Source organism: Dasypus novemcinctus, chromosome 1 (genome assembly GCF_030445035.2).
Source record: "Dasypus novemcinctus isolate mDasNov1 chromosome 1, mDasNov1.1.hap2, whole genome shotgun sequence".
In the NCBI taxonomy this organism is placed as follows: domain Eukaryota; kingdom Metazoa; phylum Chordata; class Mammalia; order Cingulata; family Dasypodidae; genus Dasypus; species Dasypus novemcinctus.
The window spans coordinates 45872682-45887636 of record NC_080673.1 but is presented as its reverse complement, the minus strand read 5'-3'; the positions used below and the strand labels follow the sequence as shown (position 1 = coordinate 45887636).

The 14955-nt window shown below is 40.6% G+C and overlaps 1 protein-coding gene across 3 annotated transcripts in view; it reads left to right on the top strand.

The window, feature by feature from the left end:
• ARHGAP10 (Rho GTPase activating protein 10) overlaps positions 1 to 14955 on the top strand; it is a 337104-nt gene that overhangs the window by 102394 nt on the left and 219755 nt on the right. For all 3 annotated transcript variants that reach the window (XR_011648553.1, XM_058284486.1, XM_058284541.2), the window contains exon 4: positions 11588 to 11659. Coding sequence is in view for 2 of the 3 variants with exons in the window: in XM_058284486.1 (XP_058140469.1) it covers positions 11588 to 11659 (72 nt within the window). In the remaining variant the exon portion in view is untranslated. The remainder of the gene's footprint in view (positions 1 to 11587; positions 11660 to 14955) is intronic.

Genomic DNA, 14955 nt, shown 5'->3' with positions numbered 1-14955 from the left:
AACTTGTTCTCTTTAAAGTGCTTTTTATAAAAATACTTAAAATTTTGAGTTCATATTCAGAACTAAATCTCTGTTAAATTCTGAGCTGCTGCTTGTTTTTATAACCCAGTCTTATTTGTCATCTCTAAGTATCTGAAACTTGCTATGTTTGGGTCCATTTCAAGCTAAGTTTCCTTAGACAATTTTTTGCTGATCGAACTAATGGTAGGTACCCTCTTTAAGAAGAGTGTAAGATTCTTCTATAAGGCAAGTCCTGTTTTCGCTGAGAGATCATTTTGGGAAAACTGTTCAAATATATTATTCCTTGGTACCCTCTCTGGAGATACTGTTTCAGGGAGAAATAAGGGGTGTGTCTTTGCTGAATGCTATTCTTGACTTTGGAATTGGAAAGTAGAATGTTCTCTTTAGTTTAGTGAAATGGGAACTATCTGGAAGGTCATGGGAGAAAATAGTGGAAATTCTCCTATGCATTCCTCTGGGATCAAGAACACTTGGAATCCAGGCTTAAAATAACAAGGGCCGTAGGGAGCAGAAAGAATTCCTTCTGTTTCATTAAACTCAGTCTATCCTTGTTCGTATTACATGATTAGAGGGGTTGATTCAGTATTCATATGGACTTATTCTCTGCTTTACCAGTATTGGGACTTTAAAAAATTGTTAAATGTATCATAGGATGAAGGTATGCCTTTGTGACACTTTTACTGAGGAAGGCTTTCTATCCATAAGAAACTCTACTACTCTCTTTAGAAATTACAAGCTCACAAGCTAGCCTTTGGCCTCAGGTATAGGGATAATTAAAAGTAACTGCAGTCGCTCCTCGCCACAGAGGAGGCTGATTCTCTGCTGGTCACTTACTATTGTCAACAACTATCGGAGCTTTAGCTTGAATTGTAGAGAGAGGTAAAGATACCTCTTTCCTTTCCTTTATAGACTTTCAGGGTTTGCACTTCCAAATGTCTAATGAAAAGGGCTTTCAGATTTGGGCAGTTGTGGGAAAAATTTTAACACCCCCACATTGTTATATAATAATCTTTTTCCTTTGCTTTGAATTGTGAAGTTCTAATGGCTTCTATGGTGTACCGCCATTTATTATAAAGGGACTTTGAAATGTTGTTTACCCTTATGCTTCTTCCAACACATTCAGAATTGCAGGATCATAGAGATGGATAGTACTTCAGAGGTCTCCTAGACCAGCTTTCTTCCCAGCACAGGAACTGACAGAGTCACCTAGCCTCGGCTTGTTTATGTGGGAGGGGCTGCAGCTCACTAGCTCGCAAGGCCATTACAGATCCTGCCGTGTTCCTTCTGATATTGAGACAAATGGCTGCTTCTCTAGAGCTTCTACCCTTTACACCTGGTTTTGCCCCCTTGAGAAAATCAAAATGACTTTCTTCTTTCACACCCTAACCATTTAAATATTTAGAGACAGGTTTCATGCTCCCTCTTAATGTTCTCTTTCTTTGCATTCCCATTAAACACTTCTGATTTCCTTATCTATTTCTCCTAAACCTTGTTAGCATCCTGGTCATTTTCCTGCTTTACCCTAGTTAGAAAATCTCTCTCTTAAAATGTGGTAACCAGAACTATTTAGTTAAGTTGTTATCTAATTCAACAGAGCTGAATAGTTACCTTAAGTGGATTTGAACAATATGTATAACCCACGGATATGATCATGTACTTTTGGGATAATTTGTGGCTCCTTTGGTTCATATATATATATTTTTTAAAGATTTAGTTTTTATTTTTCTCCCTCCCCCCATTGTCTGCTCTCTGTGTCCATTTGCTGTGTGTTCTGTGTCTGCTTGCATTCTTGTCAGCAGCACAGGGAATTTATGTCTCTTTTTGTTGCGTCATCTTGCTGCGTCAGCTCTCCGTGTGTGCGGCACCACTCCTGGGCAGGCTGCGCTTTTTTTGTGCAGGGTGGCTCTCCTTATGGGGTGCACTCCTTGCACGTGGGGCTCCCCTACATGGGGGACACTCATGTGTGGCACGGCACTCCTTGCATGCATCAGCGCTGTGCGTGGGCCAGCTCATCACATGGGTCAGGAGGCCCTGGGTTTGAGCCCTGGACGTCCCATATGGTAGGCAGACACTATCAGTTAATCCAAATCCACTTCCTTCCTTTGGTTCATATTGACGGTAAAGTTGAATAAAAATTTTAAGGGTTTTAGCAACTTACTCATTGGGCGAAAGTATTTAGAAACCACATATCCAATAAGGCTTTGATTTCCAGGCTATATAAAGAGGTCATGCATTTCAATGATAAAAGGACAAGCAATCTAATTTAAACATGGGCAAAAAGCTTGAATAGACATTTTTCCAAAGAGGAAATACAAATGGCCAGAAATCACATGAAAAATGTTCAATATCACTAGCTGTTAGGGAAATCCAGATTGAAAGTACAATGAGATATCATTTCATGGACTGGCCATTATTTAAAAACAAAAAGCAGACAGAATATTACAAGTGCTGGAGAGGATATGGAGAAATACGAACACTCGTTCACGTTTGCTGGGAATGTAGAATGGTGCTGCCTCTGTGTAAGTTTGATGGTTCCTTAGGAAGCTAATCACAGAACTTCCTTATGATCTGGAAATCTCACTACTAGGAATATATCCAGAAAACTGAAAACAGGGTCATGAATAGACATTTGTACAATGATGTTCATAGTGGCATTATTCACAGTTGCCAAAAGATGGAAAAACCCACCTGTCCATCAAAAGATTAATGGATAAGCGGCGGACTTGGCTCAGTGGTTAGGGCATCCGTCTACCACATGGGGGGGTCTGCGGTCCAAACCCAGGGCCTCCTTGACCCGTGTGGAGCTGGCCCATGTGCAGTGCTGATGCGTGCAAGGAGTGCCCTGCCATGCAGGGGTATCCCCCGCGTAGGGGAGCCCCACGCGCAAGGAGTGCGCCCCATAAGGAGAGCCGCCCAGCGCGAAAGAAAGTGCAGCCTGCCCAAGAATGAAGCCGCACACATGGAGAGAAGACACCACCAAGATGATGCAACAAAAAAAAAGAAACACAGATTCCTGTGCCACTGACAACAACAGAAGCGGACAAAGAAGATGCAGCAAATAGACACAGAGAACAGACAACTGGGGTGGTGGTGGGGGGGAGGGAAGAGAAATAAATAAAATAAATAAATCTTAAAAAATAAAAAAGATTAATGGATAAACAAAATGTGGTATATATACATATGATGAAATACTATACCTCTATAAGAAGAAATGAAATTGGGACACATGCGACAACATGGATGAACCTTGAGGACATTATGCTGCGTGAAATAAGCCAGACACAAAAGGACAAATCCAATATTGTTTGGTCTCGCTAATAGGAACTAAATATGAAGAATAAATACATGAGGTTAAAATCTAGAGTATAGGCTGCTAGGAGCTAGGATGAGGGCTTAGGAGGGGTACTGAAGCTTAATGTGCGTAGAATTTTTAATTATCTTGTTAATAAAGGAGTGGAAATGGCTAGAATTGATAGTAACATGTTATACTAAGTATAACTAACACTGCCAATTTATAAATGTGATTGTGACTGAAAGGGACTAGTCTAGGGACATAAATGATAATTGAAAGAAAGCTAGAGAATAATCTAGGGTAGATGAGGATTATGGTTAGTAGCACAAATACAAGAATGTTCTTCCATGAAATAGAACAAATGTGTATCACTATTACAAGGTGGTAAGATTATGGTGATGCAAGGGAAAAATATAATTAATGTAACTTATGGACTATAGTTGACAGTGATATTGTAATATTCATGTATCAGTGTCAAAGAAGTTTCTATATCAATGCTAATAATCAATAATGGGGGTATGTGACTTTTTTCTTTTGAATTAAGTAAAATATTCAAAAATTTACTGAGGCAATGACTGTACAACTCTGATGAAAGTAAGAGTGACTGAGTGTACACTTTGGATAGATTGTACAAGTCATGGGACTGTATAACTGTATGGAAGAAGATATACTATGGTTAATAGTACAAATAAAGTGTTCTCTCGAGCTATAACAAATGTACAGTATGGTGTTAATAATAGGGAATTATGAAAAATTATATCAGATGTAAGCTGTGGAACATGGTTTAGCAGTAGTATTTTGATGAGGTTCTTTCATTATCAGTAACAAATGTTCCAAAGCAAGGCAAGATGTTAGTGGAGGGGTGATGTATGGGAGTTCTGCACGGTACACGTGATTGTTTTGTAATTTTGTAACTTCTCTAATAAAAAAATTAAAAAAAAAATGTAGGGGGAAGTAGCTGTGGCTCAATCAGTTGGGCTTCCGTCTCCCATATGGGAGGCCCTGGGTTCGCGTCCCGGAGCCTCCTTGTGAAGGCAAGCTCGCCCGCATGCTTGCACAGCAGAGTGCCGCCTGGCCCGCAAGCACTGCAGAGAGCTGACTCAGCAAGGTGACGCAACAAAAAGGGAGAGAAGCAAGAAATGCAGAAGAGTGCTACAATGGACACAGAGAGCAGACAGCAAGCAAGCCGCAAGGGGAGGGAGGGAAATGAAGAAAATAAATACAGATCCAGAAGAACTCACAGCGAATGGACATAGCAGACAGCATGCAAAAAGCCACAAGGGGGGGATTAAAAAAAAAATGTAGAGGCCTTAACCTCTCTTAAATGCACATAAACTATTGTTAAGCTGACTTTTACACTTGAGCAATTGACTTTCACCATGGAAACCTGGTAGATTGCTTATCCCAGGTAGATTTTATGGTGTCCCTTTTGATTTTCTTTTCAGCTTGAGAGCTACTTGAATTGTAATTCATTTATCCAGCATCTAACCTTTCCTCCCAACTTTTGGTCCCTTGCAAGTATGGTAAATGTATATTTACAAAAATATACAACTGGATACAGCAAGTAGAACATTTTATGCCATGATACTCAATATGATTCTCCTAGACAGAAGTTGGTAAACAGAGGTCCATAGGCCAAATCCACCTCTCCTCCTGTTTTTGTGAAATTTCGTTGGAACACATGTACCGTCTATGGCAGCTTTGGGGCTGCATTGGCAGAGTTAGGGACTGTGTGTCTGTAGAGCCTAAGTGAATTACCACCTGACCTTAGACAGGACACATCATCTGCTGACCTCTGCTCTAAGGCAGGAACAACTGATTAATTAACATGCTTTATGTGCAACTGATTAATTAACATGCTTTATGTTCATATTGCCGCCTTTTATTTCTAAGCAAGACTAATTAAAACCCTTTCCAAGGATCTTGAGCAAAGGCATTTGTTACTTCTCTTTGGTCTGGTTCAAGTATTTTATGGAAAAAATATGATTATATAATCCTGGGCAGTTATAAAACCACATTTTATATTTGCTTTGTCTCACTCTCATCTGACTCATTTCTAATGCATTAGTGTTGGAAAGCTTTTCTCAATATTATTACTTTAGCTGGCTCTTTGAAATTGGGTAACTGCCATCACATAAGTGGTGGAGTTTTAGGAGAGATCCTAGGTTTGGTGTTTATTTGTTTCTGGGGAAGAAGAATCATGTTTTGACATAAAAAACTTCAGTGACGCTTATTAATGACAAATACTATATGATGTTTCTGTGAAATTATAAAAGGAACTGAGAGAGTCCATGGATTTCAGTCATTTTGAGGAAAAAAGAAGACAATCTTCATATAACCAACAATGTTTTACTGAAACATTTAATGGCTACTTAATTATTTGTTTAAACAAAAAATTTTAGGTTCAGTTTAGAAGTTATAAGATCAGATTTTGATAAATAAGAAAAATGATGAATTTTTAAATTAAAAATATTTAAATTAAGAGAAAAAGATGATTAGAGTTTGATGTAGTAGCATCCATCATAAGTACTTCTTTTCTTATTTTGGAAATTTGCTTATTAAACAGCTAGAAACTCCTTATATTCTTTTTCTCTGCTAGTGCTATCCCTTGGAAATCAGAAGAATACATATCAAATTAATTCTCCAAGGGAAGCGGACTTGGCCCAGTGGTTAGGGTGTCTGCCTACCACGTGGGAGGTCCACTTTTCAAACCCCGGGCCTCCTTGACCCGTGTGGAGCTGGCCCATGCGCAGTGCTGATGCGCGCAAGGAGTGCCCGGCCACGCAGGGTGTCCCCCGCGTAGGGGAGCCCCACGCGCAAGGAGTGCACCCCATAAGGAGAGCCGCCCAGCGTCAAAGAAAGTGCAGCCTGCCCAAGAATGGCGCTGCCCACATGGAGAGCTGACACAACAAGATGATGCAACAAAAAAAAAGGAACACAGATTCCTGGTGCCGCCGATAAGGATAGAAACAGTCACAGAAGAAAACACAGTGAATGGACACAGAGAGCAGACAATGGGGGGAAGGGGAGAGAAATAAAAATAAATAAATAAATCTTTAAAAAAATTCTCCAAGCGAAGGACAAATATAGTGACTAAAATTTTTCTTTTGTATTTATGGCCTGGTCCCTTTGTGAATGTCAGAATTTATTCCAGAGTTTTAGAGTTCTTATTTTAAAAGGCCTTCGTCTCTCCATAGTGCTTTTTTTTTTTTCAAGATTTATTTTTAAAATTTATTTCTCTCCCTTTCTCCCCCCCTGCCCCCCCCCCCCAGTTGTCTGCTCTCTGTGTCCATTTGCTGTGTGTTCTTCTGTGACCACTTCTGTCTTTATCAGTGGCACCGGGAATCTGTGTTTCTTACTGTTGCGTCAGCTCTCCGTGTGTGTGGTGCCATTCCTGGGCAGGCTGAACTTTCTTTTGTGCTGGGCAGCTCTCCTTACGGAGCGCACTCTTGTGCATGGGACTCCCCTACGCGGCGGACACCCCTGCACGGCGGGGCACTCCTTGAGCGCATCAGCGCTGTGCGTGGGCCAGTTCCACACGGGTCAAGGAGGCCCGTTGTTTGAACTGCAGACCTCCCATGTGGTAGACGGACACCCTATCCATTGGGCCAAGTCCGCTTCCCTCTCCATAGTGTTGATGCATACTTCTTGCATTTATTGAGCATCTTGTAGGCCCTCTTCAGACAGGTAATGGAGCCCATCTCATCTCTCCAGCCTGCTCTCCTGACCTCCCTGACTTTGTCACCTGCTTCACTGACATTGAGCTGCTTGTATTCCATGCCTTGAAATTACTATTTCCCCCTTTCTGCCTCCAGTGCCTTTCTTTTACTCTCTCTTTTCCTGGAGAACTCCTTCTCCCTGTTTTGGGCTCAGCCCTTTGTTTTCTCTTCAGGAAGTCTTCTCTTACCCATGCAGGTTCCTCCCTGTGCCCCAGCAGACCTGTGAGGCTGCCAGCACTGCACATACCATCTTACAATGATGTGTTTGCAGCTCTTACAAATACCCCTACCTGGATGAACCTAACTGCCCACCTTTTCTGTGCATTGCTGGAGGAAAGTCTACAACGGGCATTTAGATGTCTCCATAAACTCCTGCTTAGTTGGTCATGATTCTTTAATTCTTTCTTCTTTCTAATCATGTGTCCTCCTATGTCCAAACTCTCTGTGAATGACTTTACCCTTTTTTCTCTTTATTTCTAAAGAAGATTTAAATTACATTTAAGTTACATAAAAAATATAGGGGATTCCCATATATCCCACCCCTCATCCTCCCATACACTTTCCCACATTAATAACATCCTTCATTAGTGTGGTACTTTTGTTACAGTTCATGAGCACATTGCTACTAGCCATGGTCTATATTTTACATTATGGTTTATACTTTGTACTGCACGATTTTATACGTTTTGGTTTGTGTCTATCATTGCAATATCATGCAGAACAATTCCAGTGTCCCCCAAATTCCCCAAGTTACACCTATTCTTCCCTCTCCCTCCCCTCAGAACCTCTGGTGACCACTGCCTTTATATCAGTGATAGAAGCTCTTCCATTACTAGAATAATAATGAGTACTTTGGCCCATAGTTGCATTCCCACCTTACGTTTGTTCATTCCTCAATCTTGAGGATTTTGGGATAGTGATGCCTATTCTGCTTCAGACTGAGAGGGGTTCACTTTACCTTTTGATTTTTTTATCGTTCTTGTCATTTTTTTCTCTGTGCCTTCCTTCCAGGACATGCTTCTCAAGATAGACTCTTTCCCTGACTGTCACATTTCAGTCATAAACCAACTCTAATTTGGTCCTTTGCACCTTTCTGTGGTAATTGCTAAGCTTTCATTCCTTCTTTAACTTTTCAAAAGTACACAATTAAGCCCTTTCTTCTTTCATCCAGCACTCTGGTAGCTCCTTCCCAATCTCCTTTGCCATCCTCTCTTCAACCTTTCTTTTCCTGACTCCTAGGTGTGGGACCTTTTTTTCCTCCTCTCTACCGTGTCCTACTTGTCTGCTTGCTGATGACTACCATATGTATCTCTGACCAAAACTTCTCTGGGGTGTGGACCTATGTTTCTAATGCCCTCTTTTACTCATCTTTTGGGAATCTCACATCATCACATCATCTCAAATTTAACATGAGCTCTTAATGCTCACTCCTAGCTGCCTTTTTTTTTTTTTTTTTAAGATTTTTCTATTTCAATAAATAGCATTTTTATCCATTTATTTGCTCATGCCAGAAATCTGGAAACCTCCACTTTCCTCACATTCAGTCCATTACCAAGTTATGTTGATTCCATCTGCAGATACCTCTCAACCCTCTACTTCTCTCGTTCTCTTATCACTACCTTAGGCTAAGACACCACGATCTCTTGCTTGTACCATTCCAAAGCCTCCTAACTAGCCTTTCTGCTGCCATTTTTTCTCTTCTCCAATCTTTTTTACACACGGTCAGAAGAATGTTTAAAAGTTCTAAATTCCATTTCATTAATTCCCTACTTAAAAACTTTCAGTGGCTTTTCATTATGTCCAAATAAAACAGTAGTTCTTTCCCTGGGCCTATGAGGCTCAGCAAGTTCTGGCCTCCTGTGCCACTTTCCTTATTCATCTCTTTGCATTCACTTCCTTGTTCATTATGCCCCAGCCATACTGATCCTTGATGTTACCTATTATACCCTAAACTCCTCTCTATCTTAATCTGTTGCTTCTGTTGGTTTCAGCCTGGAAACAGTTTCCCCTTCTTTATGTACCACTAATTCCTTTTCATCTTTCAGGTGTGTAGCAGTTTGATGTACTTATAAATTCCAAAAATAGATATTGGATTATGTTTGTAATCTGGTCTGTACTTGGGTGTGATTAAGTTATGATTAGGGCTTTGATAGGGCCACCTCATTAGGCTGTTGAGTCCCCGCCCTTTGGTGGGTGCAGACTCACAGATAAAAGGCACGGCAAAGGACAGAGTTGAGGGCTTTTGATGTTGGAGTTTTAATGTTGGAGTTTGATGCTGAAGCCTTAAACTGGAGCCCTGGGAAGCTGGAGACTTTACAGAGGAAAGAGAAGCAAGCCCTGGGAAGAGAGGAACCCTGAGCCCAGGAAGAAGCAAGACCCTAGAAGGGAGGAACCTAGGAAGCCTGAACCCTCACAGACGATGGCAGCCATCTTGTTCCAGCATGTGAAAATAGACTTTGGTGAGGGAAGTAACTTATGCTTATGGCCTGGTATCTGTAAGCTCCTACCCCAAATAAATACCCTTTATAAAAACCAACCAATTTCTGGTATTTTGCATCAGCACCCCTTTGGCTAACTAATATAAGGTCTTAGCTTAAATGTCACTGTTTTGATGAAGCGTTCCTTTCTACCCCAATAAATTTCTCCCCATTGTCCTTCTTTTCCCTATTTGAAGGAATTACTCATCTACTTATGCATTCATGTGTCTAATAGTTTTCTCCCTATTAGACAGTAAGGTCCATGAGCAAGGGGCTGTGTTTGTCCTGTTCATGGCTATATCTCTAGCCATGGCACTGGATACTCAGCATATTCATATCAAGTTTCATTAAATACAGAGTTTATTAAGATGACTATGGGGAAGTACTCATTTGGTACTGTTACCACAATGTTGTATGGTGGTCATGCACACAAGCTTGGGCTCAGACTTTTGATTTTGGAGCCCTGTTTGTAACCTCTGTGAACCTAAGCAATTATTAACCTCTGTGATCCCAGCATATAATGCAAGGCTGAGTTTTTCCTTGAGTTTGCCAGCCTCCACTGAAGATGTATTATTATATGTAGGTTTATTCAGAAATACTAGTAAACTAGAACCAGCCGTGGAAGTTAATGAAATGACACAGATGCTAATATAAATGTGTCTTAAATGAATCTATGAGAAGTTGCATGTGATTTAGATCACTTTTGAAATATATGGCAGGGCCTCCCATATCTACTCAGTGGGGCTTGGGGCACTCCGTATTGTTTGGGGTCCGAAGGGTTCCTGACCTCTGCTGCTCTGTCCCCCTTTGTTCTTCAGTATCTTGGTTTGCAGTGTAGGTCACATGGTCTAAATGTTGAGAGAGTAGTATTAACGTTTTAAAGATGACTGCTTTCTTCTGCCAAGTAGTCTGGTCCCTTTCTTCCTCTGAATTCTTTCCCTTCGATCCCTGTTGTGCTAGCTCTTCAACTTGTAAGAACAAGGGGTCTGTGTAGGAGTGAGTGGACCCCTGGAGCAGGTTTGGGGAAGGTCGTTCAAACCCTGGGCACCTCAAATGAGGGCAGACTCACTTGTTTTGAATGTTTGTTGTCTCACAATATGAACAGTCACTTTTGGAGAAATGCTTACACAGTGAACCATTACAAAGAAGCCTTTGGTTAAATTAAGAATCTTTTCTACTCTAAGTCACTTATTTTAGTTTTGTCTGTAATTTTAAGTTTGAATTTTGGGTTGCCCATTTTTCTGTGTGTGAAAAGAGGGACAGAACATTCTTGTGTAGTATTTTGGGGTTTCCTTTTTTGGATGGTATTTTTGGTCTCCTAGGAGTAGAAGATGAGAAAGCTTTGCTGCTACCAGCATATGGTTATTAAGTATATTCTGCTTTGATAAATATTCCCTTTTATTTGCATTTTTACCATTGTTTGGTAGGCTCTGTCTTCAAATGAAAAGTCCCAAGCCAGCCAATATTAAGACTGCATGTGGCTGTGCTGGCGTTTTCCAGCCTGGCTCCTGTCAGGTCCTCCCTCTCCCTCGTGTGATGTTTGCCAGCAGTGTTTGCTCTGACTTTGTCCTGAGCCTCCTGTAAATCTGCTTTGCCAGCATACCTAAAATCCTTAGGAATTTTCAGCGTTGTAGGGCAGACTGACTGTATTTAAATTTATAGCCACAATCCTAGCCTTTCACATAATGTAGTCTGATTACCAATAAAGGAATGTAATTGAATTTTAAATTTCTGAGGAGGGGGAGGGAAAGACATCTCAAACAGAAGTGTTCTTTTAATGAATTGATAGGCCCCTTTGTTGTTTAAAACAACCCTTTTGCTCTTTCCGTACAGAGTTCGGGGCTGTGTTGCACATTTTACTGGTGATTTGCCCCAACCTCCTCTTCCCTGAAAATATTTATGGACTTGTAGTGCTTTAGTAAGTTTATAAGTGATTTGTCTCTTTGGCAGGATGAGATAAAGCCGTTTAATATGCTCATTTTATTTCTGGGTGGGGTGGAAGAGGGAAATGAGATACTAGTTTTTTCCTTTTTGGAAACCTAACGCTGTGCTCTTTTGTTATCACTCTTGTTCCCTAGGCATTAAGTGTGACTGAAACCCTGATTAAACCCTTGGAAAAATTCAGAAAAGAACAACTTGGAGCTGTAAAGGTTTGTGTCTTATTTGAGTACCCTTGTAAACAGAAAACGTGGTTGCCTCTGCTGCTTCAGTGTACACTTTATGCACATTTGGCAGCTTTGAAGGAGATGCTGGAGTCAGCCATCTGTTGTTTCATGTTTTAAATGTGCTTTTTCCCTTTGGGGGATATGAAATTGAAAACAAACAAAGAAAACACCTGGGTAGGGTAATAAAACCTTTAGTAATTTTCTTTGGCTATACCTTCCCATATAGAGTTCAAATAATATCTTTAGCCAAACAACACATTTACTCAGAATAGAAGAATCATATCTCCATAGGAATTATGGTTATTTCCATGTACACCTCAGTTTTATGGAGGAGTATAACATTATATGACAGTTTAAGATTAGAAATCCTGCTTCAACATGATGGCATAGAAACTAGGATGAGCATATTAGGTTATTGGGATGTAATTTCTTTCTGTTTAGTGAATTTATTGGGCATCTATTATATGCCAGTATTTTAATAGGTGCTAGGATTTGAAGATGAGTGAACCAGTCTCTGCACTTAAGGATCTGGGATTTAGCCAGGATTTCCAGGAATAATGCAGTGACTTTTCCACAGGAAGCCTGCGATACTTGGCAACTTATAATAAAGTTTGCGATTTGAGCTTGCAACTTATCCCAGAGAAATAATTTCCACTGAACTTTCCTGAATTATGTGTTTGTACTTGAGGGAGAAAAGGTAACATTTATGTGTTATTGAGCTCTTTTGGTTTGGACCGTTTTGTAGAAGGGAAACAGGGTTCTCCTTATGAAAAGAGAATAGTATGAATTTCAGGTAGGAAATGGTTTTTCTATTTGTGTCTTTTCTCCCCATGTGGATGGAGGAACGCAGTTTCTTGATCTTGCTAAATGACACTATATAAAATGCTAACTATTAACATTCCTTTGTCCAGGTAAGCATTGCAGTCTGAATGGCTGTAACTATACTGATGAGCCAGGCCAGCTTTCCAGTTGCTATTTACAGAATCCATTCCCCTTTATGATTTGGTAAAATACTAGATCTTCCTTTTTGGCCTAATATTTCTCACCTTTCCTCTCCCCACCCACCAAGCTGACTGTCACTGCTTAGCTGCCAGAGCAGTTTGTCTCCTCTGGCTCTGTGACCTTGAGCAAGTAAATGGGCTTCAGTTTTGTACCTGTAAGATGGACTTGGGGATCTGACTCCTCTACTTTGCAGTTCTACAATTCGGTTTTCTCGGATCTTGCTTTTTTTTTTTAGATTTAAAAAAAAATTTGTTTCTCATTTATTTCTCCCCCCACCCCCCCATTGTCTGCTCTCTGTGTCCATTTGCTATGTGTTCTTCTGTGTCCACTTGCGTTCTTGTCAGCAGCACTGGGAATTTGTGTCTCTTTTTTATTGCGCAATCTTGCTGTGTCAGCTTTCCATGTGTGCGGTGCCATTCCTGGGCAGGCTGCACTTTTCTCGCATGGGGTGGCTCTCCTTGTGGGGCACACTCCTTGTGCTTGGGGCTCCCCTATACAGGAGACAACCCTTCGTGGCATGGTACTCCTTGCACGTGGCAGCACTGCATGTGGGCCAGCTCCACACGGGTGAGGATGCCCGGGGTTTGAACCCTGAACCTCCTATATGGTAGGCGGATGCTCTATCATTTGAGCCACATCTGCTTTATTGAAATACAAAGGGGGAAGGCATGGGGCTGTTTAATGAAGTATTTATATTCTTTTCTAAAGCTAGTGTATCAGTCAGCCAAAGGGGTGCTGATGCAAAATACCAGAAATTGGTTGTTTTTTAGAAAGGGTATTTACTTGGGGTAGGAGTTTACAGATACCAGGCCATAAGCTTAAGTTACTCCCCTCACCTAAGTCTATTTTCACGTGTTGGAGCAAGATAGCTGCCAGCATCTGCGAGGGTTCAGGCTTCCTGGGTTCCTTCCTTCCAGAGTCTTGCTTCTCTCTGGGCTCAGGGTTCCTCTCTTCCCAGGGCTTGCTTCTCTCTGGGCTCAGGGTTCCTCTCTTCCCAGGGCTTGCTTCTCTCTGGGTTCAGGGTTCCTCTCTTCCCAGGGCTTGCTTCTCTCTGGGTTCAGGGTTCCTCTCTTCCCAGGGCTTGCATCTTCCTGGGCTCAGGGTTCCTTTCTTCCTGGGGCTTGTTTCTGTTTCCTCTGTGAGTTTACTTCCCGGAGCTCTAGCTTAAAGCTTTAGCATCAAACTCCAACATCAGAAACCCCTCAGCTCTGTCCTTTGCCATGTCTGTTAATGCCCTACTGACATAGCCCAATCAAAGCCCTAATCATAACTTAATCATGCCCAGGCACACACCAGATTACAAACATAATCCAGTATCTATTTTTGGAATTAATAACCATATCAAACTGCTACACCTAGTCATTCCTTACTATTGTTTATAGCTTGAAAATAAGCTGTTATGTTTTCTCATTCCAGAAACCATACAAAATTAAAAGACTTAAAAAAAAATCATCAGGTAACTTAAAAAAAAAACCTCCCTCCAGGTAAGCCAAAACAAAACAAAAAAACCAACAAAATAAAAAGTAAAAACCAAAAATTCCACTAGTATTCCTTTTTAAAAATGGATAACTTATACACTTGCATGAATTCTCTGTATGTTTTTTTAATCCATTTTTTTTCCATGGAAATATTAACACGTGCTACTAGCAGAAAATGATTAATAAAGAGTATTTTATGTTAAGAGTCTATCACCTCTTTGCTGACTTAATTGCAGTTTTCCCCACTTTGAATTTTGCCTTTTAGCTTGCTTATTGTGTATTTTTGATATCTAGATGTTCTTGTGATTTCTTCCATTTATTTATTTTTGCTTAAAAGGTCTTTCCTATCCATACGTCTGATGAAAATATTTCTCTTTTTCATGGTTTCATTTTTAACTTACGACTCTTTAAATGTATGTAGGATCAATTTTTATATGAGTTGGGATTCTCTTTCTCTTTCCGAGTGGTTGGATCTTTTCTTACGTTACCCAGTGATTTGTGATGATGCCTTTTTTCTTTTTTTTTAACTACTAATGATATTCAGGAGACCTGATTTTATCTGAATAATGGTTCTTGAATTTATGAATTCTTTCTACTATTTATATAACAACTGTCTTATTTGACCAGATATGTGGTTTTAAGTAATGGCTGACTTAAATAATGGAAATAGAGGTTTGGAGGCTGAAGAAGTCCAAAATCAAGGGGTCAGCAAGGCATTACTTTCTCCCTTAAGGCTGTGGTGCTCTGGGGCTGGCTGCTAGAGATCCTTGATCCGCGTCTTTTCCATCACATGTTCATGTC